Raw genomic sequence first — 25,104 nt, 5'->3', positions numbered from 1 at the left:
GCGGCATATATTCGAGTATGATTATTATTTTGAATTTACGGTTTGAACTGGACGAGAAATTAATTACACCTATTCATCTCCAGAATTTGGCAATCAGCATGTTATTTCAGGATGGATTTGCAATCCTGTTTAATCTAAATACATGTACGTGTTAATAATGTGAATATATTTGCCAAATAAAGTTCATTTCACTCTTTCCTTCCCACAGCATGTGGTAGTTGGGAAGAGGTAAAGGTGAAATGGGGTTCCACGTCGCGTCCAAGATTGTTGCACTATATATATGCGACGTGCATGCACGTGTGTGTGTTGCTACTTCCGTTAGTCCGGACTGACACTAGTCCGGACGATTTATAGTGCTAGCCCACTGAGATACCATGCCGTAGTTTAACATGAATACCCCACTCAGACACAGTATACTGACTCCGAGCCGACCAGTCCTCGTTTAAGCCCCATAATGCCGAGCACCAGACAGGGTAACAACAAGTGCCATCTTTTAACGTCTTTTGGTATGACGCGGTCGGGGATCGAACCCCTTCCGCTCTCCGGGCGGACGCTCTACCACTAGACCACGGAGGCGGTCGTAATTGGTAAGTCTCACGGGGCAACGTAAACCATGTTGCCATGAATATTCTATGCTTGATAAATCAGTAAATACAGCATTGTCCAATATTGATGTAAGTATTAATTACTTAGTGGATGCCTTGAAATTAGCGGGCTCAGACATGCAAGAAAAGGTTAGAAACTTAAAGCTTAATCAATTGTGTAAATGGTATGATGCAGAATGTGAGGGTCTTAAAAAGAAAAGATGTAGGGCACTCAATAAATTCAGGAGATGTAAAGATAAGGACTCACTTAGAGAATATCATAACATAAGAAACAAATATATAGCTGTGTGCAAAGAAAAGAAACAAGAATATTTACATGATAAGCAACAATCCTTAGAAGATAACATTCATGACTCTAAACTATTTTGACCAGAACTGGAAAGTCTAAGCAAACATCAAAAGGCAAATAATGTCAACATTAAGGATTGGTACATCTACTTTAAAGAATTATTTACTTTCACAGATACTGATCAGAGCCCTGAAAATCAGTTCCGGGAGTCACAAGATAATACTCAGACTCAAACAGATACTCAGTTTGCAAATGATATACTGGATTCCCCTATTACTAGAGATGAGATTTTAGAGAGTATACACCATCTTAAATGCAACAAATCACCAGGAATGGATTAGATTATTCCTGAGTTTTTTAAACGTTCCTCAGATATCACTGTACCTTACCTTGAACTTATATTTAATGTTATATTAGAAAATGGAACATTTCCAGATGCATGGTCAATAGGGATAATTGTGCTAATACATAAACAAGGTGATCTAAATAATATAAACAATTACAGAGGTATTTCACTGCTAAGTATATTTGGTAAACTATTCACAAACATAATTAATAAAAGGTTAGTGTTGTGGGCAGATACCCTCAACAAAATCAATGAAGAACAAGCTGGGTTTAGAGAGGGCTATTCAACTATTGACAACATTTTTATCCTTCAAGTTCAAGTTAACAAATACCTCAGTGTCAAGGGTGGGAAACTTTATGTGCTCTTCGTTGACTTTGTCAAGGCATTTGACTCAGTGCAGAGACATAAACTATGGAAGATCACATGGCCTCAGCTTTAAGATGAACAAACTATTGGGTAGCATTTACGAGAATATTAAGGTGTGTGTGCGAAACAATAATTATATATCAGAAACATTTATTAGTCAGTTAGGAGTAAGACAAGGATGTATCTTAACCCCATTTCTCATTACTTTTTTCATAAATGAACTGGCTGTACAAATAAATACCAACTGTAATTATGGTGTGCAGCTCCATCCAGATATTACACAGATATTTTTACTTTTATTTGCAGATGATATTGCTCTCGTTTCATCAACAGTCAAAGGACTGCAGTGTCAAATTAATGAACTTAAAAGTTACTGCAATAAAAGGAAGTTAACAGTTAACATGAGTAAAACAAAAGTTTTGGTATTTAAGAATGGAGGTCATTCAGCAAGTAAGAATATTGGTCCTTTAAAGGACAAAAAATAGAAACTACAGGATTTTATAAATATCTTGGTGTTTACTTCAGTAGAAACTTGTCATGGCATAAACATTTGTATCAAGCTGCTTTACAAGCAAGAAAGGTCTTTGTGAGTATCCATAAGAGTTTTTAAAGTTTTAGAAACCATTTCTCATCAATCTTTTTTAAAAAATATTTGATATAAAGATACTCCCCATTTTGTTGTATGGGGCAGAAATCTGGGGTTTACAGCACTTTGATGCCATAGAAAAGATTCATTTATATGTTTGCAAAAAGTATTTAGGTGTTAAAATAAACACTTCCAGCTTGGTGGTGTATGGAGAATGTGGAAGATTCCCTCTCTATGTATATTCAAATATAAAAGTTATTAAATACTGGCTGACACTTATTGACATGCCCTCATATAGATTGCCAAAAAAGTGTTATAATATGATGATAGTTTATGATAATAATGGGAAAAGAAACTGGGTTACAGGTGTGAGAGAATTACATTTCAGTTGTGGCTTTGATATTTGACAAAACCAAAATGTGTATTCCAAATCAATGTTTATACTTTCATTAACCCAGAGATTAAAGGATCATTGACTCTAACAAACAAGTGCTTTTATTACAAAATGTTTAAATCAGAAATAATTATGGAAGATTATTTATCAAAAGTTAATGTTAATAAAAATTTCGAACGGCTCTTTCATGTTTTAGATGTTCTTCTCACGACCTTTTAATAGAAACAGGGCGCTATGTAAACAATACTCGTGAAGAAAGAATCTGTAATCTATGTAGTTAAAACTCAGTAGAAGATTAATTTCATTTCTTAATAGTATGTCCAGTGTATTACACCTTAGAGAAAAATACCTGCAAACTTATTATTACAGCTACCCTAATATTATTAAATTTGTTAAACTGCTGTCAAACACAAAAAGAAGTATCTTACAAAATGTTTCCATGTACATATATTATGCCTCTTTATACCGACAGAACCTTATGAAAGAATAATCTGATCTGCTTGGTATTAGGAAACTGTTGTGTATATACATTATGTACATATTTATAGATATTTGCCTTATGAATAAACTACAAACAAAAGAGTTAGAAATGGTATTAAACTACTAGGCTGTCATATGATATTGTGGGACGTGATATTACACATGGTTTAGTATAGTTATATGTATATGGAATGATATGATGTGAAATGATATGATGTGACATGACATGATGTGATATGATATGATAAGTGTTGTGGTGTGATATGATACATGAGGGGATATGATGCAATATGTTATGTGTATTATAGAAATTTTGTAAATACTGTTTTTTTAGTGTACATATTATATTGCTTGCGGTCTTCCAGTGTTAAATAAATATTGATTCATTTATATGAAATAAATTGGCATTTGAATGACATGGCATTATATGGTATGATATGATAAGATATGATGGGACAAGCTATGAAATTGCTAATGTGTTGTGTGATATGACATGTTGAAATGTGATATAATATAGGTGTGATATATGGTACGATGGTATGTATGGTATGTTATGATATGATAATGGTATATGAAATAATACGATATAGTATTATCTTATAATAATGATACAATATGATGTGATGTTATAGAATATGTTGTATGATATAACAAGTTGTGATATGGTAAAATAGAAATTATGAAATTACAGGGTATGGTATTGTACTGTATGTGTGAAATTATGTGACTGCGTTGAGATGCGAGGTGGAATGACGTGAGGTGATTTGGTGAGATATGTACATAAGTTGTATCAAATTGTATATTCTTCAAATTGTACTATAGGCCTGTGGCCTCTTCAGTATGTGAAACAAAGATTGGAAGATTGAATATTCTATGATTTAGAGAGATGATCCTTGTAAATTATTTCTTTGTTTGTTTGTTGTTTAAACGCCTCACTCAGCAATATTCCAGCTATGTGACGGTCTGTTAGTAATCGAGTCTTGACCAGAGATTGACATCATATGAATCGATCCACGCAATTGGGATACCATGTCATGCATCAACCAAGTCAGCAAGCCTGACCACCCGATCCTGTTAGTCGCCTCTTAGGATAAGCGTTGGATGCTGAAGACCTATTCTACACCGGATCTTCACGGGTACTTTGTAAATTAAATGACACATACTAGACTATATCAAGTGCGGATTTCGAGAAAAGCGGATAACATGCTGTGAAGTTTGGATCAGGCATACGTATAAAGCACCTTAGAAATAAAGATCATATTTGAAAATAGTTTGTATTTTACAAATACATACAATGTGCATGTACGTGGATATAATACCATATATATCCAAAACATAAGTTGAATATCTACCATATACGTGTTTTTGGAAAAGGGATATAAAAAAAATTAAATTAAAATGAAATTCTGACACTGACTTTCTGGAGTACTGTTTCGAGCTGAGTACGAATAAATCTGTGTTTTCAGCTGATTATTTCAACACATTAAGATAATGTAGTCTGTAGTCAAGTCGTCTGAGGCTTCGAATTGCGATTTTCAGAGTTGCGTCCCTTGGGCACGCCAGAAACCTATGATCGTGGGTTCGAATACCGGTTCGCCCTGATTTTGTTTCTAGGTTTGTCAGCATCATATCCGTGCTCGTGGATTTACCAAAGTGGTAAACGTCTAAGACCTACATCACTTCGGGATTTCCTCCCACATCAAGCTGCCATGCCGTGATATAACTGGAATACTGTTAAAAGGGGCGTGAGACCCAACACACTCACTCACTTCCAAATTTGTACATATAGTATCCTCGGCGGGTTCATGATCAGTCCACGGTGCTCCTTCTTCCAAGATTGGTTCGGAGTTCCTGAAAGGCTTTCACTTACAGGGTTCGGAGTTCCTGAAAGGCTTACACTTACAGGGGTTCGGAGTTCCTGAAAGGCTTACACTTACAGGGTTTCGGAGGTCCTGAAAGGCTTACACTTACAGGGGTTCGGAGTTCCTGAAAGGCTTACACTTACAGGGGTTCGGAGTTCCTGAAAGGCTTACACTTACAGGGGTTCGGAGATCGTGAAAGGCTTACACTTACAGGGGTTCGGAGATCGTGAAAGGCTTACACTAACAGGGGTTCGGAGATCGTGAAAGGCTTACACTTACAGGGGTTCCGAGTTCCTGAAAGGCTTACACTTACAGGGGTTCGGAGTCCCTGAAAGGCTTACACTTACAGGGGTTCGGAGTTCCTGAAAGGCTTACACTTACAGGGTTTCGGAGTTCCTGAAAGGCTTACACTTACTGGGTTTCGGAGTTCCTGAAAGGCTTACACTTACTGGGTTTCGGAGATCGTGAAAGGCTTACACTTACAGGGTTTCGGAGGTCCTGAAAGGCTTACACTTACAGGGGTTCGGAGTCCCTGAAAGGCTTACACTTACAGGGGTTCGGAGTTCCTGAAAGGCTTACACTTACAGGGTTTCGGAGTTCCTGAAAGGCTTACACTTACTGGGTTTCGGAGTTCCTGAAAGGCTTACACTTACTGGGTTTCGGAGATCGTGAAAGGCTTACACTTACAGGGTTTCGGAGATCGTGAAAGGCTTACACTTACAGGGGTTCGGAGATCGTGAAAGGCTTACACTTACAGGGTTTCGGAGTTCCTGAAAGGCTTACACTTACAGGGGTTCGGAGATCGTGAAAGGCTTACACTTACAGGGGTTCGGAGTTCCTGAAAGGCTTACACTTACAGGGGTTCGGAGTTCCTGAAAGGCCTACACTTACAGGGGTTCGGAGTTCCCGAAAGGCTTACACTTACAGGGGTTCGGAGTTCCTGAAAGGCTTACACTTACAGGGAGCATTGTTTCTTTCTGTTCAACAACGTTAAATACTTGAATGATATTTATTACAGTCGCATTAAAGTCATCATGACCTAATTAATCGCAGGTGTCATTCATATCTAGTTTCATTGCATTGATCAATAAGAAGAATATTAGTATAGAGTACTGAACTATAACGTCTACTACGTTTCTTCACACATGAACTGAAACATCATGCAAACGTAATACTAATAGGTCTCGATGTATGTTTGCATATTTGTATTTTTAAAGTTTCAAATAGAAAAACAAATTAGTAATGAAAACTGTTTCAAACATTTACAAATTATTCGTGTAATTGATTATGATAATATACTCTTCAAAACAGAAACGCAAAGCCAGATTTGTGTGAGGTAGGAAAATACATTTATACGAGGAGCCATACAAGGTAATGAGCCTAAATGTTGTGGAGAGAACACTTGGTGATTGTAGTCATCTCAGTTATCGGTACATTGGAAAAGTCCAAGGTGAAGGTCAGCTATCATCAATAAACCCCCGTTGGAATCGATAGCGTTCTGACATCTTGCCCATGGAAGAGACGAGTATGCGAATCACATCCTGGGGAATGGTAGCCCACTCGGCCTGCAACGCAAAAGCCAACTGCTGGGGTTGCGGTTGACGTCGGCGTAGCCGTCTATCCAATTCACCCAAACAGGTGCTCTATCGGGTTCAAATCCGGGGATATGGAGGGCCAGGGGAGAACATTAACGTTGTTGTTGTGCAGACAGGCTCTTGTGATCCGTGCTGTATGCGGTCAAGCATTGTCCTGCTGGAATACACCGTTGCCGTTTGGCGGAGAATTTCGTTGATGCAGTCTTTGTTGACGATGTTGTCGACTCAATTTGACGCGTCGAACAGGACGTCTTGCTCGTAGACCTGCTGCTCTTAAACGGTTTCGTACGGTCTGGTCGGAGATTCCGCGCAGTCCAGGTATTTGGGATGCGGATGAGGTGGCCGTTGTCGTTCTGTGGCGCAGTAGGATGTAGCGATCTTGGCCGGGATGGTTACTCTTGGTCGTCCCGACCTTGGCCGATCACGTGTGGACTCATGCTGTTGAAACCGATCCCATAGCCTTGTGATGGTGCTGGGTGCTACTTTGAAAACCCTGGCTACAGCTGATCGAGATTCCCCTGCCTGCAAGTTGCCTATGACGTTGTTTCTTTGCACTTCTGTTAATCTGTGCATGTTGTTGAACTGTCACTGTTCGATTGACACAAATGCTAGGCAATCAAAAACCCTGTGCGCGTTTTACGTTTCTTCGGTTTGAAGAGTATAACTTCAATGTGGCCTCATTGTGTTATTGTGTCACAGCACATTGTGATTCAGTGTTGTATGATCATGCCCTTTATGACGAATATTCAACAACACTTTACTCTGTTGTTTCAAGTCACATCATGGTCCAGAGTTTTCATAGAGAATAATATTAAAGTTTCGTCTTGAAAAATCGTTTTAATCGGCACACACACACACACACACACACACACACACACACACACACACACACACACACACACACACGTGCATGCACATCGCTATATAAGTGCAATAATCTTGGACGGGACTTTAAACCCAATTTCACCTCTTCTCACCTTAGATTTAATCACATACTTTCAGTTTTGTCTTTTGACTTGGTCGTCACGATATGGCTGAAATACTGTCGATGTGACTTTAAATCTTATCTCACTCACTCTTTTGACTTGGCTCTCGTTAAATTATGAATCAGAGCTATTGATGAGATGGGGCATGTCCTACGAAATGGTCTCCCCACACACACACGCACACATTCCCTGAGAAACGCTCCTATGGGCCGGTAGTGTAATACGGCTACTTTTAGTATACCCGATCAGCTATGAAATTACAGCTACTCCCCCACTCCTTCACACACAGTCCATGGATCCGCCTGCTCTTAAAGGTCTTAACACTGAATAGCGACACCCCTGTCTCTGCGATGCATAGGAATCAGTACGCATGATGTCCGACGAGAGCTCCGCGACAGCTCACGCTATTCACAACCTGACATCAGCTTCGTCAGGGGGCAAAAACCGCCTCCTTCCCAGTTATGTCTGATTCATTGTGAAACGCAATGACACATCTCGGGGATTTCATGTTTCGTTATTCACAGAAAGTAGTCTTGTGTAACGTGTTGGTGATGCTTCGTGACAAACTGATGATAACGAACATTCCTACAAATACAAATGATTATGCAGTTACGAAATGAGATGATTAGAACGGCATGCCTACACAAACTCCAAATAGTTGTTTGAAATAGTTTGTATTGGCGATGCTTCATCTGAACGACCTTACTAAATATATTGTTGACACAGACAAAACAGTAAACTACGTTTATAACGAACACGCTTATAACGAACTGACGGATATAACGAAATTATTTTTGTTCCGACATTTGCTGTATATATGATGTGTATATGATTATAACGAACTACGATTATAACGAACTAAACTTAGTGGCCCATTTAAGTTTGTTATAACCGTAGTTTACTGTATTACGATCATATTATTAATGACTTTTGTGATGATGTCTGTTTGTTGTTGAACACACTTGGAAATAGTCTATAGCCTGAAAATAATCAAGTCCAGACAATTCAGTGATCAATGTTATGAGCATCGTTCCAATCCATGGGGTTGAGCCGAGACGCAAGTCACAGAGCGTGACCCCCCGATCCATCTGCTCGTCTTACCACCAGCATAAGGGAATAGTCCTAACCCGGAAACCCGGTATGTTCAGGAAATGAATATACAAGCTGTTGTCCATAGTTCGTCATGACCTCCGACCTACTACAATACAATTTAAAAGATTCTGGTTACAGTTTATGTATATCCGTACACGGTAAACTACGTTTATAACGAACACGCTTAAAACGAACTCGGTTTTTTTGGTCGAGTCCATTTGCTGTATATATGCTGTATGTATGCTTATAAAGAACTTTGGTTATAACGAACTATAATTGTCCGTCATAACCGTAGTATACTAAGCCGACGTTTATCATGTATTGCACTGAATGCCATTGCTAACAATCTACGTTATTGTTATTTAAAACACATCCAAGGATATAATCTCTGCCAACATATATGTCTCAAGTTTATCCAGTCATGATAGATGAAAAACATTCACCAACCTATCAGGACTGTGTGCAAGTTTGTATGTGAAAGATTTGGAGGCTTCTTTGTTGTGTACTTCCTGGATGCCATTTGGACTAAGTATAGATCTTTGTGTCGGTCGTTATGGTCTCGAGTTTCAGATAATAAATCTTCTAAATTAGCAACTGTGCGACCGGATACCCCAGAATACCCTGCACGAGAAGGATGTTCACATCATTAAGTTGAAGAGGTGCGGGTAGTTTTTAATGATGTTCTATTGCTGTACTATATGACTCATTTTCAAAAGATGTCACTATTTCTGTCCAAACCCATTACAAAATTAAAGATATATATTTGTACAGATTATCACCTGCAAAGTAATACATATAGTAAAATGGTTATTTTCAATCATTGTGTCATATTATGTGTTTTTTGGTGCGTTTTAAATGGGTAGAAAGTGCGTCTTTGGCTGTCCCAGTGCATTTAGCTTCAAATTTGAGAAACTATCATTTTATAAATATTGGCATATATGTAATATTACTGTCCAAGGGCGTTCGTTTCGGCCCTCGGATGGTAGCTCAGGATGATGACGGAAGACAAAACTCAGGGTGAAGTTTTGACGACAGCAGCCATGTTTATTGTTGACGGTTTGGAATAAGTCGAAAAGGTACATGTTGATAATAACGTTACAGAACGCACACCGGGACCGAGTGGCCAATCTTCCCGGGTGGGAGAACCGTTCTGTCACTTACACGAGTCGATCTTCTGGCTGTCTCCAGGCTGTCTCCTTGACTGACCATGTCAGTCGTGTTTTGTAGAGCGAGGTATTACATAACGTGTGCTAAGATCATTGTCCCACGTGTATGTATAAACGTAAGATCCGGCGAGGTGTTAATCAAAATTTATAGATAGCGCTGGAGATTAAGGGTCCAGCCCGGAGGGGCTTATGATAAGAGGGGATACGCCGAATGTTTGCTGAATATATTAAACAGACAAAAGGCATAGAAGTTCGGTGCACTTGAAAACATATTGAACCAGGTATTTAGATAAATGAAATGTAAAATAAAAGTATTGAAATGGTTTGCACTATTTAAGTAAAAGTATTGAAATGGTTTGCACTATTTAAGTAAAAGTATTGAAATGGTTTGCAATATTTAAGTAAAAGTATTGAAATGGTTTGCACTATTTAAGTAAAAGTATTGAAATGGTTATAAAAACTAGATTCATTTAGGAATTTCAGTGTGTAATTTCAATATAACTGATTATATAATAATTATATATAACACCGTCCTTAGATTTTGTGACTTAATAAAACTTTGGAATAATCAATTATCCCCAATGTAAGGATATCAGTACGTTCTGTCATGCCTAGTACCATTTCCTATACAATAGGAGTGTGATGTGCCATGTGCACCAGGAGACAAATAGGCACCAAATGTTAACCAAAAAGGTAAGGAACTGACGAGTATTTTCATTTCATGTCTTTCCCATAACGTTATGATTCAATGGAACAGATGCAAAATAGTTCTTTCAAGTTCCAAGTTTATGTGCCAATTCATGAACAGAAAATTGTGTGAACATTCAGCTTCATGAAGGGACCATTAATTAGTCAATATATTTTTTTATCTTATGATTTGTCTTTCCTGTAACAGTCTTTCCTGTAACACTAAATTTTGTTACAGCTAAAACAGATTGTGTTATGGTAATTACTTTCTTCGCTTAATAAGCTATAAAGTAAGAAAACTATTACTTTCTGTTCTTTTTCAACATTCCAACTGAATATTTTAATTCAGCAGTTTGAAAGACAAAGTTGTATTTAATTATTTTGAGCAACGTTGTCAGAACATATGTTTTTTATAAGAAATGTGTTACAGTAAAGACATATTTGGTTATTGTAATGACATTTTGCAATTGAAAAGTTATAAAGAAACAAAGTAAACTACTCTCTGTTCTTTTTCAATATTCTAATTAATTATTTCAATCAAACAGTTTGTAGAATAAACTTGCACTTTATCATTTTATGCAAAATTATTAAAAACACCTAATTGTTATAAGAAATGTGTTACGGCAAAGACAGTTTTGCTTCAGTAATGACATTCTACATGTCCATAAGGCAATCAAAATCAAAGTAACTACTCTCTGTTATGATTGATGATATATTGTACTAAAGGAATCAATGAGATTTTAGTTACTTGTTCCTAAGCTTGCTAAAATAAAGTGTTATGATTTCAGAGTTATATGGTACCATGGTTATAGAAAAGACAATCTTTACATTAAATATAGAATCATGGCAGTGATCATGAAGTACCTAATAGCTTCTGGGTATTTTCTATTCTATAAGGTCAAACAAGTTTTAGAATACGAGTTTTGGAGAAAAACATTTCTTCACTGCACTAAAATTCAACTCTCCACGCTTCTTTATTTTCTGAAAAGGTCTAATAATATTCTTGATCTGTTGATGTTATGGCAAAGACAAACACTCAAGTATGATAATGTATAGATTTCAATACATCATCAAAATAATTTGAAATTCACTCATGCTGACTTCATGAAGGTTTACTGAATAGCAATGTGTGCTTGACTGGACTACAAAGCAACTCCAAAGTGGAATTTCAGTGTGGGACTGTACAACTAAATTAAACATGGCAATGAAAAATGGTGAGCTGTATCCCTGTACTGTGTTATCAAATGGTAACTGCTCAACATCATGTGGCAGTGTACTTGTTTTGGAGACAATTGACAGAGCAGCAGAAATGACAGTGAGAGTAGTCTCTGAACTTGTTGCCAATGAAGCCAAAGATCTTGATGGAAATTTCCCGTCTCAAGGCATAAAGGAAGGATGTCAGTGTAAAGAGACATAACTCAGTATTCTGACATATATGTTCCAGGAACTTGTCTCACAGACAACACAGTCCAAAGCATATTTCGACTCAAAACCCTCAAAGTGAAGAGGGACAAGTCTTTTATGGGAATCTGGCAAATTCACACTTTGACCACCATACAAAATCTACCCCAAACGTGGTTAGTGAAGGAGTGAAGGTGAAGGCTGAATATGCTGTTAGAGATGGAGAGAAAGTGAAGAGTGAAGATGAAGAGGCTAGTGATGGAGAGAAGGTGAAGGCTGAAGATGAGGAAACTATAGTGATGGAAAGAAGGTGAAACCTGAAGATGGTAGGCGAGTGATGGAAAGAAGGTGAAGGCTGAAATTGAGGAGGCTAGTGATGGAGAAAAGGTAACGGCTGAAGATGAGGAGGCTAGTGATGGAAAGAAGGTGAAGGCTGAAGATGAGGAGGCTAGTGATGGAGAGAAGGTGGAGGCTGAAGATGATGGGGCTAGTGATGGAGAGAAGGTGGAGGCTGAAGATGAGGAGGCTAGTGATGGAGAAAAGGTAACGGCTGAAGATGAGGAGGCTAGTGATGGAAAGAAGGTGAAGGCTGAAGATGAGGAGGCTAGTGATGGAGAGAAGGTGGAGGCTGAGAATGATGGGGCTAGTGATGGAGAGAAGGTGGAGGCTGAAGATGAGGGGGCTAGTGATGGATAGAAGGTGAAGGCTGAAGATGAGAGGCTAGTGAAGGAGAGAAAGTGTAGGCTGAAGATGAGGGGGCTAGTGATAGAGAGAAGGTGAAGGCTGAAGATGAGGGGATACTGATGGAAAGAATGTGTAGGCTGAAGATGAGGCTAATGATGGATAGAAGGTGAAGGCTGAAGATGAGGAGGCTAGTGATGGAGAGAAGGTGGAGGCTGAAGACGAGGAGGCTAGTGATGGAGAGAAGGTGGAGGCTGAAGACGAGGAGGCTAGTGATGGAGAGAAGGTGAAGGCTGAAGATGAGGAGGCTAGTGAAGGAGAGAAAGTGTAGGCTGAAGATGAGGGGGCTAGTGATAGAGAGAAGGTGTAGGCTGAAGATGAGGAGGCTAGTGATGGAAAGAAGGTGAAGGCTGAAGATGAGGAGGCTAGTGATGGAGAGAAGGTGAAGGCTGAAGATGAGGAGGCTAATGATGGAGAGAAGGTGAAGGCTGAAGATGAGGAGGCTAGTGAAGGAGAGAAGGTGAAGGTTGAAGATGATGGGGCTAGTGATGGAGGCAATCATCCCAAAGTTACAGAAGACTTCAGAATCATCTCATTGTGAGGTTGACAATAACATTTGGTCTACAGTTAAAAGCCACTATGAAGGGGTATAATGTCTTGGGAAGACAGCTATAATCTTTCAACTTTCTTCTTGGATGGCTTGATGTTACAAGTGTTTCATTCCAGGTTGTAGGTTAGATTCTTACTCGCAGTTGAAAGTTGTGTTCTTCTAACTGTAGGTCATGTGTTTTCTGACATTTTCTGAATTGTTCATCCTACAAGTTGACCAAGTCTTTATTTTCTCAAGTGTACCATGATTCTTTTACCAAATACTTTCAGTGTTTCACAATATTAGTAAAATTAATACTCGACCTAAAAAATTTTGGATTTGATCGTTGATCATAGAAACCACAAAAAGACATGAAAACTATTCTCTAAATGTCTTTCATGTAACAAAATGTTGTCTTCACCATAACTGTCTTCTATCGCATCAATCTGGAGATTTCACAATGAGATGGAAATATAACTATAACTACATCAAGTCGTGCCCCTGTTTGGTAAACCTTTGTTTACTTATGATAGCGAACTAACTAGGCTAACCAAAACTTCGTTTCACATTGTCAGTAATGTAACGTCTTAGGTCTTTCCTGTAACAGTTATAATGTAGGTCATAGGTAACATTCTTCATATTAATCATTTAAAAATATAAATATCATAAACATGTGCATTGTTATTCAAAGTAACACATTTTCTAATCCAGTAAAAATGCGGAAACTGCTTTGTGATCTAAAATGTCATTGTATGGTAATTTGTTCTGTCATGTAACAAACTTTTGTCCTTACTGTAACAAATTTTAGAATTTATCCTTTAAAAAGTTGGAATAAATTTATAAATATCACTGAAAAAGATAATGACTGCTATTACTTTTGCAAGCATTATTATATACATAAGAAACATTTGAGATAATCTTTACCACTCTTTTCATACTGATGATATGAATTTGCAATGTCTTTTCTGTAACAAATTTTAAAATTTTGTATATCTAAATATGTCTTTAGTTTCCACAATGAGACATAAGTTGATCATGGTTTATCTTTGTTTATCAAATAAAATACCTCCAAGAAATCTTGAAAATTGAGAAATCATAATATTTATGTTGAAGCGGTAGCAGTATTTCATAGAATGAACACTGCGTACATATTGGTCATTGAGAGACTAAATAAATGCCCTTCATCCTCACTTCAAATTTGATATACAAAAAAATGAAGAAATAAATATGTTTTGTATATGCTTTTTGCATTTTCATGAATTTCAAACCAAAATGATTCACACAAACATTGTTATGGGAAAAACAAGCCAAGTTTCAGTTGCCATGGTAACTGGTTATTCCTCTTTCTTAAAAGCATCATTAAGACTTCCATTTGATGTTACTGACAGCTTCAGATATTTGTTACTCCATTTTAACCAAAAGAAATATCATATCAACCATTGGATTTTGTAATTTTGGAAACTCAAAAAGTGACATCTTTTGAAAATGATTCATATATAACTTCTATATTTATTGTTCTACGTAAAGGTGAAAGCTTATTTTCTGGTATTACACAAGACAGACATGTGTTATTGGCTATATGTCCTGAAGCACAATTGAAACTGCGGCAGAATATGTTGTCACGTGAATATACACAATCTTCTTGAATCTGTTTTTTTTAAAGCAACAACAGCGTGTTTTAGATAAGCAGCCACTGAAAGATAACATTTACATTTTGTGAGCTGATGACAAAAATAATTAACATTTCAGAGTAATTATTCAAGAATAATGACATGTAGATTTTAAACTGGAATACTTGTTACACTAAAATGAGACGTGGAATTCTCAATTACCTCTTCCAATTGGTATATACACGATTAACAACATCAATACGTTTAGATTTATGAATCATATTTACATTGAAATTAAGCAATGACATTCTAAATATACAAAAACAACAGTCTTAATAACTTGTCTAGTAAGGAAGATGAACACATTTCGGTTGGAAGCTGTGAGTTTTATTTACTCTAATTTCTAAGATATTTGAAGTTATGAAACAGTTTCATGTCATGTACAAGTGTAAACGCCACTCCCTGCTTTAATATTCCCACAAACACTCGAATGTTACCAATATCCTGAACGATCCACACAAAGGAAAACACATGTAAATAATAGTTATGTTTGCTTCCATCACCCACCTGCATTAGTACTTTAATACTCTGAAGGGGATATCTGCTTTCGTCCATTCTAAGTTACTATGAAACAATCTATAGTATGCGTGTGTATAGTATCTCCCGTGTGTGACACAAAGGTATAGTTACTTGGGGAATCCAAAGAGGTTCGACCATTTACAATCTGTTCAGCGTGTGTTCTATTCAAGTAAAGTAAGATCTAGATCAAAGCACGACCTTTCGCTCTCCAGCGGGGTTCTGTGGTAGTTCTGCAGAAGATATGTGTGGTTATGCAGTATTTCTGCAGAAGAATTGTGTGGTTCTGCGTTAGTTCTGCAGTAGGTCTGTTTGGTTCTGCGGGAGTTCTGCAGAAGATTTATGTGGTTCTGCATTACTTCTGTCGCAGTTATGTGTTACTTTTGGGTATGTTTGTGAAGTGTCTGTGGTAGTAATGTGGTAGTTATATGGTAGGTATAATTATGTGGTGATTCTGTGATGGCACAGTACAATTTCTTTGGTATTTCTGGGAAGTTTTGTAAAAGATCTTTTGAATATTTGTGGTCATTTCCTTGTATTTCTTTGGAGAATTGTCAACACCATAGTGACATGGTCACATCAGACGTGACAGGTAGAACCTTCGCTGGTCATCCCGTAGACAGGAAGAAGGCAAAGAGTAAATAATCTAAACAATCCGAGGTATAGTCAAGTTCCCATCCCAGTAACGTTCCAAATGCAGTACACCTAAAAAACAAAACAAAAACAAAACGACTAAAATCTTCGGAAAATATAACACTTCAGTTCAACTGAAGAGGTAATATTGTTATATATATCTAACTTACAGTTAGTCACATGAGAACGGTGAAATACAATGCAGATGTTTACAGAAAGGCTACATGAGGTGACCTGTGACCTGTGACCTGACAAGCAGCGGTTACTAATCAACGGTGATATTTCCATCAATACCCAGTCATCATTGACCAAACTAGATCCTGTTATTTAAGAAGCATACAACGAGTCACTGAAGCGTGGATTCAAGGATTGGCTTCTAAATATAAATTCCCATTGTTATGGGACTTCCTGGTATACACCTGTGCAATAATATAATGTATTTTCAAAGAAAATATACCCCATTACACCACATCAATACAATGTGTAAAACCCAAAACCAAAGCCCATCTGTTGTGTCCCCTGCCGTAACTGCTGGAATATTCCTAACAGTGGAGTGTTATTTAACTCACTCACTCCTTTCATATTTCAAGACCGCCTCCGTGGTCTTGTGGTAGAGCGTCCGCCCGGAGAGCGGAAGGTCCAGGGTTCGATCCCGGGCCGCGTCATACAAAAAGACGTTAAAAGATTGTACTTGTTGTTACCCTGTCTGGCGCTCGGCATTAAGGGGCTAAAACAAGGACTGGTCGGCTCGGAGTCAGTATACTGTGTCTGAGTGGGGTATTCATGTTAAACTGCGGCATGGTATCTCAGTGAGCTAGCACTATAAATCGGCATCAGTCCGGACTAGTACAAGCAGCCACACACACACATACACGTGCATGCACGTCGCTATATAAGTGCAATAATCTTGGACGCGACGTTAAACCCCATTTCACCTCACCTCACCTCATATTTCAATGATGCTCTGTAGTTTGTTTTAGCCGTCAAATTGCTTTAATATTTCAATACATGTATACACAAACACGTCGTGGCAATAGGCAATGACGTCATCGTGCAGGTACAAAGTTCATGACAACCCAATTTTATTTTCATTTGAAGTGATGACTTCTTAAAATCTTAAAAAATTCCCTTCAGTTTTACCCTGTATAATTTTGAACAAATCACAACAGGCCCATGACTTTCGGATCAGGGGCGGTCGGGTAGCCTAGTGGTTAAAGCCTTCGCTCGTCACGCCGAAGACCTGGGTTCGATTCCCGACATGGGTACAATGTGTGAAGCCCATTTCTGGTATCCCACGCCGTGATATTGCTGGAATATTGCTAAAAGCGGCGTAAAAACCAAACTCACTCTCTCACTTTCGGGTGAAAGTTAGACGAGGATAATTAGTATTTCTATACCCCTCACCTCGGCTCACAATGGACAATATCAAGCTGTGTCACGGCAGCCTGTACCTATTCCTGTTTTGAAACCAAGGGTTAATAGCATGAACAATGTCTCACTCCGCCGGGGCATGAAATAATATTCCAGCAATATCACGACCAAGGACATCAGAAATGGACTTCACAAATTGTACCTACGTTGGGAATGGAACCCAGGCCTTTGGCATAAGGAACGAACGCATTTACCTCTAGTCTACCCCATCGCCCCTCAAGACTTGGAACCCTGTGGGGTACGTGGAGAGGAAAGGATAAAAAACAAACTGAAGTGATTTTTTTTCCAGTTCGAATAATGACTTTTTGTTTTATTTGAAAAGATTCAGATTTCAAATCTCTATCCTCTTTCTGTGGATTCAGTGGAAATGCTTTCTTAACGAATTTATAGCCGACCCAAGCTTTGCTGTGTTAAATAAAGCTGAATAGATAAAAGCGACAATTATATATATATTTATATCACAATCATAAGACGTCATTGCAAAATACAAAGTCCTTTGTAAGTTTCTGACTATTTCAGAAGCATGTGTTTATGAATTATGAATTATTTGAATCTCATTTCATAATTCCTTGCTACTCTTCATACATGTATTACCCTTTTTCAGTAAACTGACAACCTGGTTTAGTCCACGCTTGTCAGCAAGCATTTTCCCTTGACGTACAACCTTGTTAGAATGACATAGAGACATGGTTGTTTGTTTGTTGTTTAACGCCGCACTCAGCAATATTCCAGCTCTATGACGGCGGTCTGTAAATAATCGAGTCTGGACCAGTGGATCCAGTGATTGACATCAGGAGCATCGATCTACGTAATTGGAATGACTTGGAACTGCCCCCCCCCCCCCCAACACACACACTCCCTCCCCCCCCCCCCCCCCCCCCCCCCCCCAACCACCACCACCACCACCCCCTCCCTCCCCTTAGTCGTCTCTTACGATAAGCATGGGTTGCTGAAGAACGATTCTAAACCAGATCTTGACGGGTGAACAAAATCATGTGTATTTCCCACATGTACTGATACAGTCAGTATTTGGTTATACCATCCACGTGGTGTAAGGGTTAGAAATATGTATATATTACCATACTCGGCAATATTTCGGGTAAACGACGGCGGCCAGCAGTAAGTAATCGTATCTGGACCAGACACACCAGTGATCGATATTGTAAACATGTCGGTGACATGCTATCAACCAACTCACGGAGGCTGACCATCCAATCAACTCAGTCGCCTCTTACGACAAGCACATGGGCATGGGGTACTAGGGGCCATTTCTAACCCGGAATCCGTAGAATGGGGTTGATTATACATGCCAACAGGTGCACCGTCAACAACCATTGTATTGTATGAGTCATGTTGACAAGGTGTAAGGAAAATAACTGACAAGGTGTAGTTTTCTGAGAAGTGCCTTGTCATGCGTTAGATATTTAGTAATGAGGTTGTTGGGTTGAATATGGTATGACTAGGTTGTTTTGCATGCTATAAGAAAATGATTGGTTGCCTTGCTTTTCATTTTCTTAACGTACCGACCACGAGTCATTGTGCATAAATACATAGCAACATGTGCATCCTGCACAATCACACCCTACACGACATCCATTCACGCCCTGGTTAGCATCTACAACAGGCATGGTTGAGGCAGTGCTATTTGGTGTCGCTATACGCTGTGCAGAGTTCCATCCCTTAATCGTCCAGGGATCTGTTCATCATGTGGTCGAATTCCAGATTCTCAATTATCTTTCTGTCGGCATCATAATTATGGATGTGGATTGTAAGACTACCGTCACAATGTGCTTTTCTTCCGCATTTCAACAGACATTATAATTAGTATCGTGTGTGACAACCTCTATCTATGAGGGTAATAAGGGGGCACTGGTAGCTAAGGCGCCGCAATACGCTACTTGAGTTGCGTCCCTAAGGCGTGCCAGGAACGTATGAACTGCTGATCATGGGGGGCGATTTCACAGGAACTTGTTATTGGTCAGTAAATAATAATATAGTATCTCTCTCTCTCTCTCTCTCTCTCTCTCTCTCTCTCTCTCTCTCTCTCTCTCTCTCTCTCTCTCTCTCTCTCTCTCTCTCTGTGTGCGTGTCTGTGTGTGTCTGTGTTTGTGTGTGTGTTTGTGTGTTTGTGTGTGTGTGTGTGTGTGTGTGTGTGTGTGTGTGTGTGTGTGTTATGCAGTTTGTCTTCATCATACCCACCTCCCTTCCCATCAGGGGCTTCAAATTGTGGTTAAAAAACTATACTCGCTCACTCATTCGCGTCGGTGCACCAGTTAAAACAACCACCGAATACTACGAATGTCTAACTTAACTCTACTGTGGTTGGATGTGTTTACAAATAAAATAGCGATGGTAGCAGATTTTTACGAAAAGATAGGAGTATCCTGCCCCATCGATTGCACCCGTCACAAACACATGCAAAGGAAAGTAAACTTTTCACCTGAACAAACACGGAAGATATAGAACAAGGCAAATAAGGAATTGCATCGGACACTCTTTTGGTCACTATTTGGTGCGTCAAAATTCGAATTTTCACCACATATCTACTTCTCTTAATTACAAATTAAAAATCCCGGGGTCTTTATTCCAAAACTTTCTCTTTTATTGATAACCTGTAGTTTATTTAACATAACTTTACTTAACAAAAGTGCAGTTATCAAAACTTTTCATGGTGTTTCTAAATATGAATGTAGACAGAAAGTCGGACGAGTATTTCACATCATTTATGGATAACAACTACTGGTTTATTGCATTTAGCGACGTTACCATTCAGATCCTTATGCGTTATCATTCTGGTGTGCCTTCAACCAAGTAATGGAAGTTATATACATGATATGTTGTGATTAGCAGCAGAGTAATATTAACAACAGGTAATGGATAACAAATTGTTGTTTGTTGTTTAACGCTGCGCTAAGCAATATCCCAACTATATTACGGCGGTCTGTAAATAATCGAGTCTGGACCAGACAATCCAGTGATTGATATCATGAGCATCGATCCACGCATTTGGGACATGATGTCATGCATCAACCATGTCAGGCGTCTGACTATCAGATCTCGTTAGTCGTCTCTTACGACAAGCATAGTCGCTTTTTACGAGAAGCATGGGTTGCTGAAGACCTATTCTACCCGGATCTTCACGGGTGGAAGAACAAGTAGAACATAGATAATAGATAAAGCAGGGTGTACAGTAAGAAGAGTGAGTGAGTGAGTTTGGTTTAACGCCACAGTATTCCAGTCATATCACGGCGTGTCAGCTTAATGTGGGAGGAAAGCCCGAAGTGATGCAGGTCTCAGACGTTTACCAATTCGGTGAAACCCACGAGCACGGGTATGGTGCTGACAAACCTAGAAACATAATCGGGGCGAACCTGGATTCGAACCCACAATCATAGGTTTCTGGCTCGCCCAAGGGACGCAACTCGCACAGCGAATCGCGGCGCCTTAGACGACTGGGCCACCCGTGCCCCCTACAGTAAGAAGAACAAATGGCACACCGGTAATGAAGCACATAAACAGTAAGGATTTAAAAAAACAACATAAATCTCATGAATTATTGTTACTATTCTGAGATACCCCCACGTACACAACACAAACCTGATCAGCCCTATGGTTCTATCAACAGGTTCTAGGTTAACGAATATAAAGCATCATTTCGCAAGTAGTAGTACGGAAGTGTATTCATCTGGATATCGGAGTTTTGTTCGGGGAGTAAGAAATATGGACACGACGATCCGCTTGAGAGACTTTCTGTAGTATCACTTCAACACTTCTCCATCTCTTACTCATCAACATCCCTCGCGGACTGGGTGAATGCCGGGTGGGGTAGCAAGGGTTTTAGAACCTAGGACGCACAATACACATGTCCTGATATACGATATATGCTGGGCTGAAACTGACAAAGACCTAGCATAACTCGATATCCTGAACATGTGGTGGCTGTGTATTGTATTCTATACACAGGCTTCCGAACAAGGAACTAAGGTATAGGAGAGCGATTACATATCAATTCATTAGATAGGTTTCGTGAGAGGGTGAATTGGTTTTAACGCCCTTTTCGAACATTATTCCAGTTATATAAAGGCGTGTCAGCTTCAAGTGGGTGGGGGGGCACGGGTGGCCCTGTCGTCTAAGGCGCCGCGATTCGCTGTGCAGAGTTGCGTCCCTTGGGCACGCCAGAAACCTATGATTGTGGATTCAAATCCCGGTTCGCCCCGATTATGTTTCAAGGTTTGCCAGCACCATACCCGTGCTCGTGGGTTTCACCGAAGTGGTAAACGTCTGAGACCTGCATCACTTCGGGCTTTCCTCCCACATTAAGCTGACACGCCGTGATATAACTGGAATACTGTTAAAAAGCGGCGTTAAACCCAACTCACTCACTCACTCACTCACTCACTCACTCACTCACTCAAGTGGGTGGAAAGCCCGATGTGATACATGTCTTAGATCTTTACCACTTCGGCGAAAAGACGGGATTAGGTTTGGTGCTGACAAACCTAGAAATATTATTAGGGCGAACCGAGATTCGAGTCCACGATCATAAGTCTCTGGTGTCCCCAAGGGACGTCACTCTTCATAGGGAATTACGGGCCCTAAGACGACTGAGCCACCTCTGCCCCCAATCTATATAGGTTTTGAGTTATGTATGAATATGTTACCCGCGCTGAACAACATGGATCATTTATATTAGTAAGACGAGCTTGGGATGAATAAACTTGTCAGTTACTTTTATATTCATATATTGGAAATGTTGACATGTATATCTCCAACAACGCAGGAATCTGTGAGTAATGATATGGTTTTACATTTGGTTGCAAGGAAGAGGGTTTACGTTCATGGTGAGATATAACCAATTGATTACCCCTACCAACTCTGATAACCTGTAAGCCAGATGTTTTGTATTTTTTTTCTTTATCAGTAATCAGATGGAGTACCAATAAATGAGTAAGTATGGTTTCACGCCACTTTTAACTTTTTGTTTGTTGTTTAACGCAGCACCCAGACATATTACAGCTATATGACGGCGATCTGTAAATAATCGAGTCTGAACGAGACAATCAAGTGATTGACATCATGAGCATCTATCTAGGCATCGAGCCTGACCACCCGTTCCCATAAGTCGCCTTTTATGGCAACATGGGACGTTGAAGACTTATTCTAACCCGGATCTTCACGGGTAGCCCCGTTCAGCACTACTCCAGCAATATCACATTGTAGTCATGTGCACAAGTATTCAGCGTGACCAGCGAACGCTTTAACCTCCAGGCTACCCTACCACACTAGAATGACAGTGCCTCGATTGGATACTTATATACCTGTACATCACATTAAATATGCTTTGTGTAACATTACAGTATTTGTTTGTTGCTGCACCGCACTTTGTATTTCAATCTTTTACCTTGTATTTCAATCGTTCACCTTGATGTTCTTTGTATTTCAGTCTTTTACTTGGATGTACATTGTATTTCAATCTTTACTTGGATGTACATTGTATTTCAATCTTTTACTTGGACGTACTTTGTATTTCAATCTTTTACCTTGTATTTCAATCGTTCACCTTGATGTTCTTTGTATTTCAGTCTTTTACTTGGATGTACATTGTATTTCAATATTTTACTTGGATGTACTTTGGATTTCAATCTTTTACTTGGATGTACTTTGAATTTCAATCTTTTACCTTGTATTTCAATCGTTCACCTTGAGGTTCTTTGTATTTCAGTCTTTTACTTGGATGTACATTGTATTTCAATCTTTTACTTGGATGTACTTTGTATTTCAATCTTTTACCTGGGTGTACATTGTATTTCAGTCTTTTACTTGGATGTACTTTGTATTTCAATCTACTTGGATGTACTTTGTATTTCAATCTTTTACTTGGATGTACTTTGTATTTCAATCTTTTACCTTGTATTTCAATCGTTCACCTTGATGTTCTTTGTATTTCAATCTTTTACTTGGATGTACTTTGTATTTCAATCTTTTACTTGGATGTACTTTGTATTTCAATCTTTTACTTGGATGTACTTTGTATTTCAATCTTTTACCTGGGTGTACATCTTATTTCAGTCTTTTACTTGGATGTACTTTGTATTTCAATTTACTTGGATGTACTTTGTATTTCAATCTTTTACCTGGGTGTACATTGTATTTCAGTCTTTTACTTGGATGTACTTTGTATTTCAATTTACTTGGATGTACTTTGTATTTCAGTCTTTTACTTGGATGTACTTTGTATTTCAGTCTTTTACTTGGATGTACTTTGTATTTCAATTTACTTGGATGTACTTTGTATTTCAATCTTTTACTTGGACGTACTTTGTATTTCAATCTTTTACCTTGTATTTCAATCGTTCACCTTGATGTTCTTTGTATTTCAGTCTTTTACTTGGATGTACATTGTATTTCAATATTTTACTTGGATGTACTTTGAATTTCAATCTTTTACTTGGATGTACTGTGAATTTCAATCTTTTACCTTGTATTTCAATCGTTCACCTTGAGGTTCTTTGTATTTCAGTCTTTTACTTGGATGTACATTGTATTTCAATCTTTTACTTGGATGTACTTTGTATTTCAATCTTTTACCTGGGTGTACATTGTATTTCAGTCTTTTACTTGGATGTACTTTGTATTTCAATTTACTTGGATGTACTCTGTATTTCAATCTTTTACTTGGATGTACTTTGTATTTCAATCTTTTACCTTGTATTTCAATCGTTCACCTTGATGTTCTTTGTATTTCAGTCTTTTACTTGGATGTACATTGTATTTCAATCTTTTACTTGGATGTACTTTGTATTTCAATCTTTTACCTGGGTGTACATTGTATTTCAGTCTTTTACTTGGATGTACTTTGTATTTCAATTTACTTGGATGTACTTTGTATTTCAATCTTTTACTTGGATGTACTTTGTATTTCAATCTTTTACCTTGTATTTAAATCGTTCACCTTGATGTTCTTTGTATTTCAGTCTTTTACTTGGATGTACTTTGTGTTTCAATCTTTTACTTGGATGTACTTTGTATTTCAATCTTTTACCTGGGTGTACATTGTATTTCAGTCTTTTACTTGGATGTACTTTGTATTTCAATTTACTTGGATGTACTTTGTATTTCAATCTTTTACTTGGATGTACTTTGTATTTCAATCTTTTACCTTGTATTTCAATCGTTCACCTTGATGTTCTTTGTATTTAAGTCTTTTACTTGGATGTACTTTGTATTTCAATCTTTTACTTGGATGTACTTTGTATTTCAATCTTTTACTTGGACGTACTTTGTATTTCAATCTTTTACCTTGTATTTCAATCGTTCACCTTGATGTTCTTTGTATTTCAGCCTTTTACTTGGATGTACTTTGTATTTCAATCTTTTACTTGGATGTACTTTGTATTTCAATCTTTTACCTTGTATTTCAATCGTTCACCTTGATGTTCTTTGTATTTCAGTCTTTTACTTGGATGTACATTGTATTTCAATCTTTTACTTGGACGTACATTGTATTTCAGTCTTTTACTTGGATGTACTTTGTATTTCAATTTACTTGGATGTACTTTGTATTTCAATCTTTTACTTGGATGTACTTTGTATTTCAATCTTTTACTTGGATGTACTTTGTATTTCAATCTTTTACCTGGATGTACTTTGTATTTCAATCTTTTACCTGGATATTCTTTGTATTTCAATTTTTTATCAGTCCAACAAAATCAGACAACAGGTATACGTT

General features: G+C 38.3%; 1 protein-coding gene across 1 annotated transcript; it reads left to right on the top strand.

The window, feature by feature from the left end:
* The first annotated feature begins 7,882 nt into the window (after positions 1–7,882).
* Positions 7,883–12,867, top strand: LOC139466983 (uncharacterized abhydrolase domain-containing protein DDB_G0269086-like). The gene is made up of 4 exons (XM_071248694.1): positions 7,883–7,938; positions 11,899–12,124; positions 12,186–12,536; positions 12,706–12,867. The coding sequence occupies exons 1-4, from the start codon at positions 7,883–7,885 to the stop codon at positions 12,865–12,867; spliced, it is 795 nt and encodes a 264-aa protein (XP_071104795.1).
* Positions 12,868–25,104: the final 12,237 nt, after the last annotated feature.

The sequence above is a fragment of the Haliotis cracherodii genome, unplaced genomic scaffold (assembly GCF_022045235.1).
Source record: "Haliotis cracherodii isolate W230 unplaced genomic scaffold, xgHalCrac1.p SCAF_19, whole genome shotgun sequence".
Taxonomy (NCBI): domain Eukaryota; kingdom Metazoa; phylum Mollusca; class Gastropoda; order Lepetellida; family Haliotidae; genus Haliotis; species Haliotis cracherodii.
Note: the sequence above shows the minus strand (reverse complement) of the source record. Positions and strands in the feature narration are given on the sequence as shown.

What these genes read in the sequence shown, in the direction of transcription:
- LOC139466983 (XM_071248694.1), top strand. Translation starts at nt 7,883, where the DNA reads ATGTCCGACGAGAGCTCCGCGACAGCTCACGCTATTCACAACCTGACA. An exon ending in CACAACCTGACATCAGCTTC is followed by an intron (nt 7,939 to 11,898) that starts GTCAGGGGGCAA and finishes TATATGTTCCAG; the next exon opens with GAACTTGTCTCACAGACAAC. An exon ending in TGGAGGCTGAAGATGAGGGG is followed by an intron (nt 12,537 to 12,705) that starts GCTAGTGATGGA and finishes GATGGATAGAAG; the next exon opens with GTGAAGGCTGAAGATGAGGA.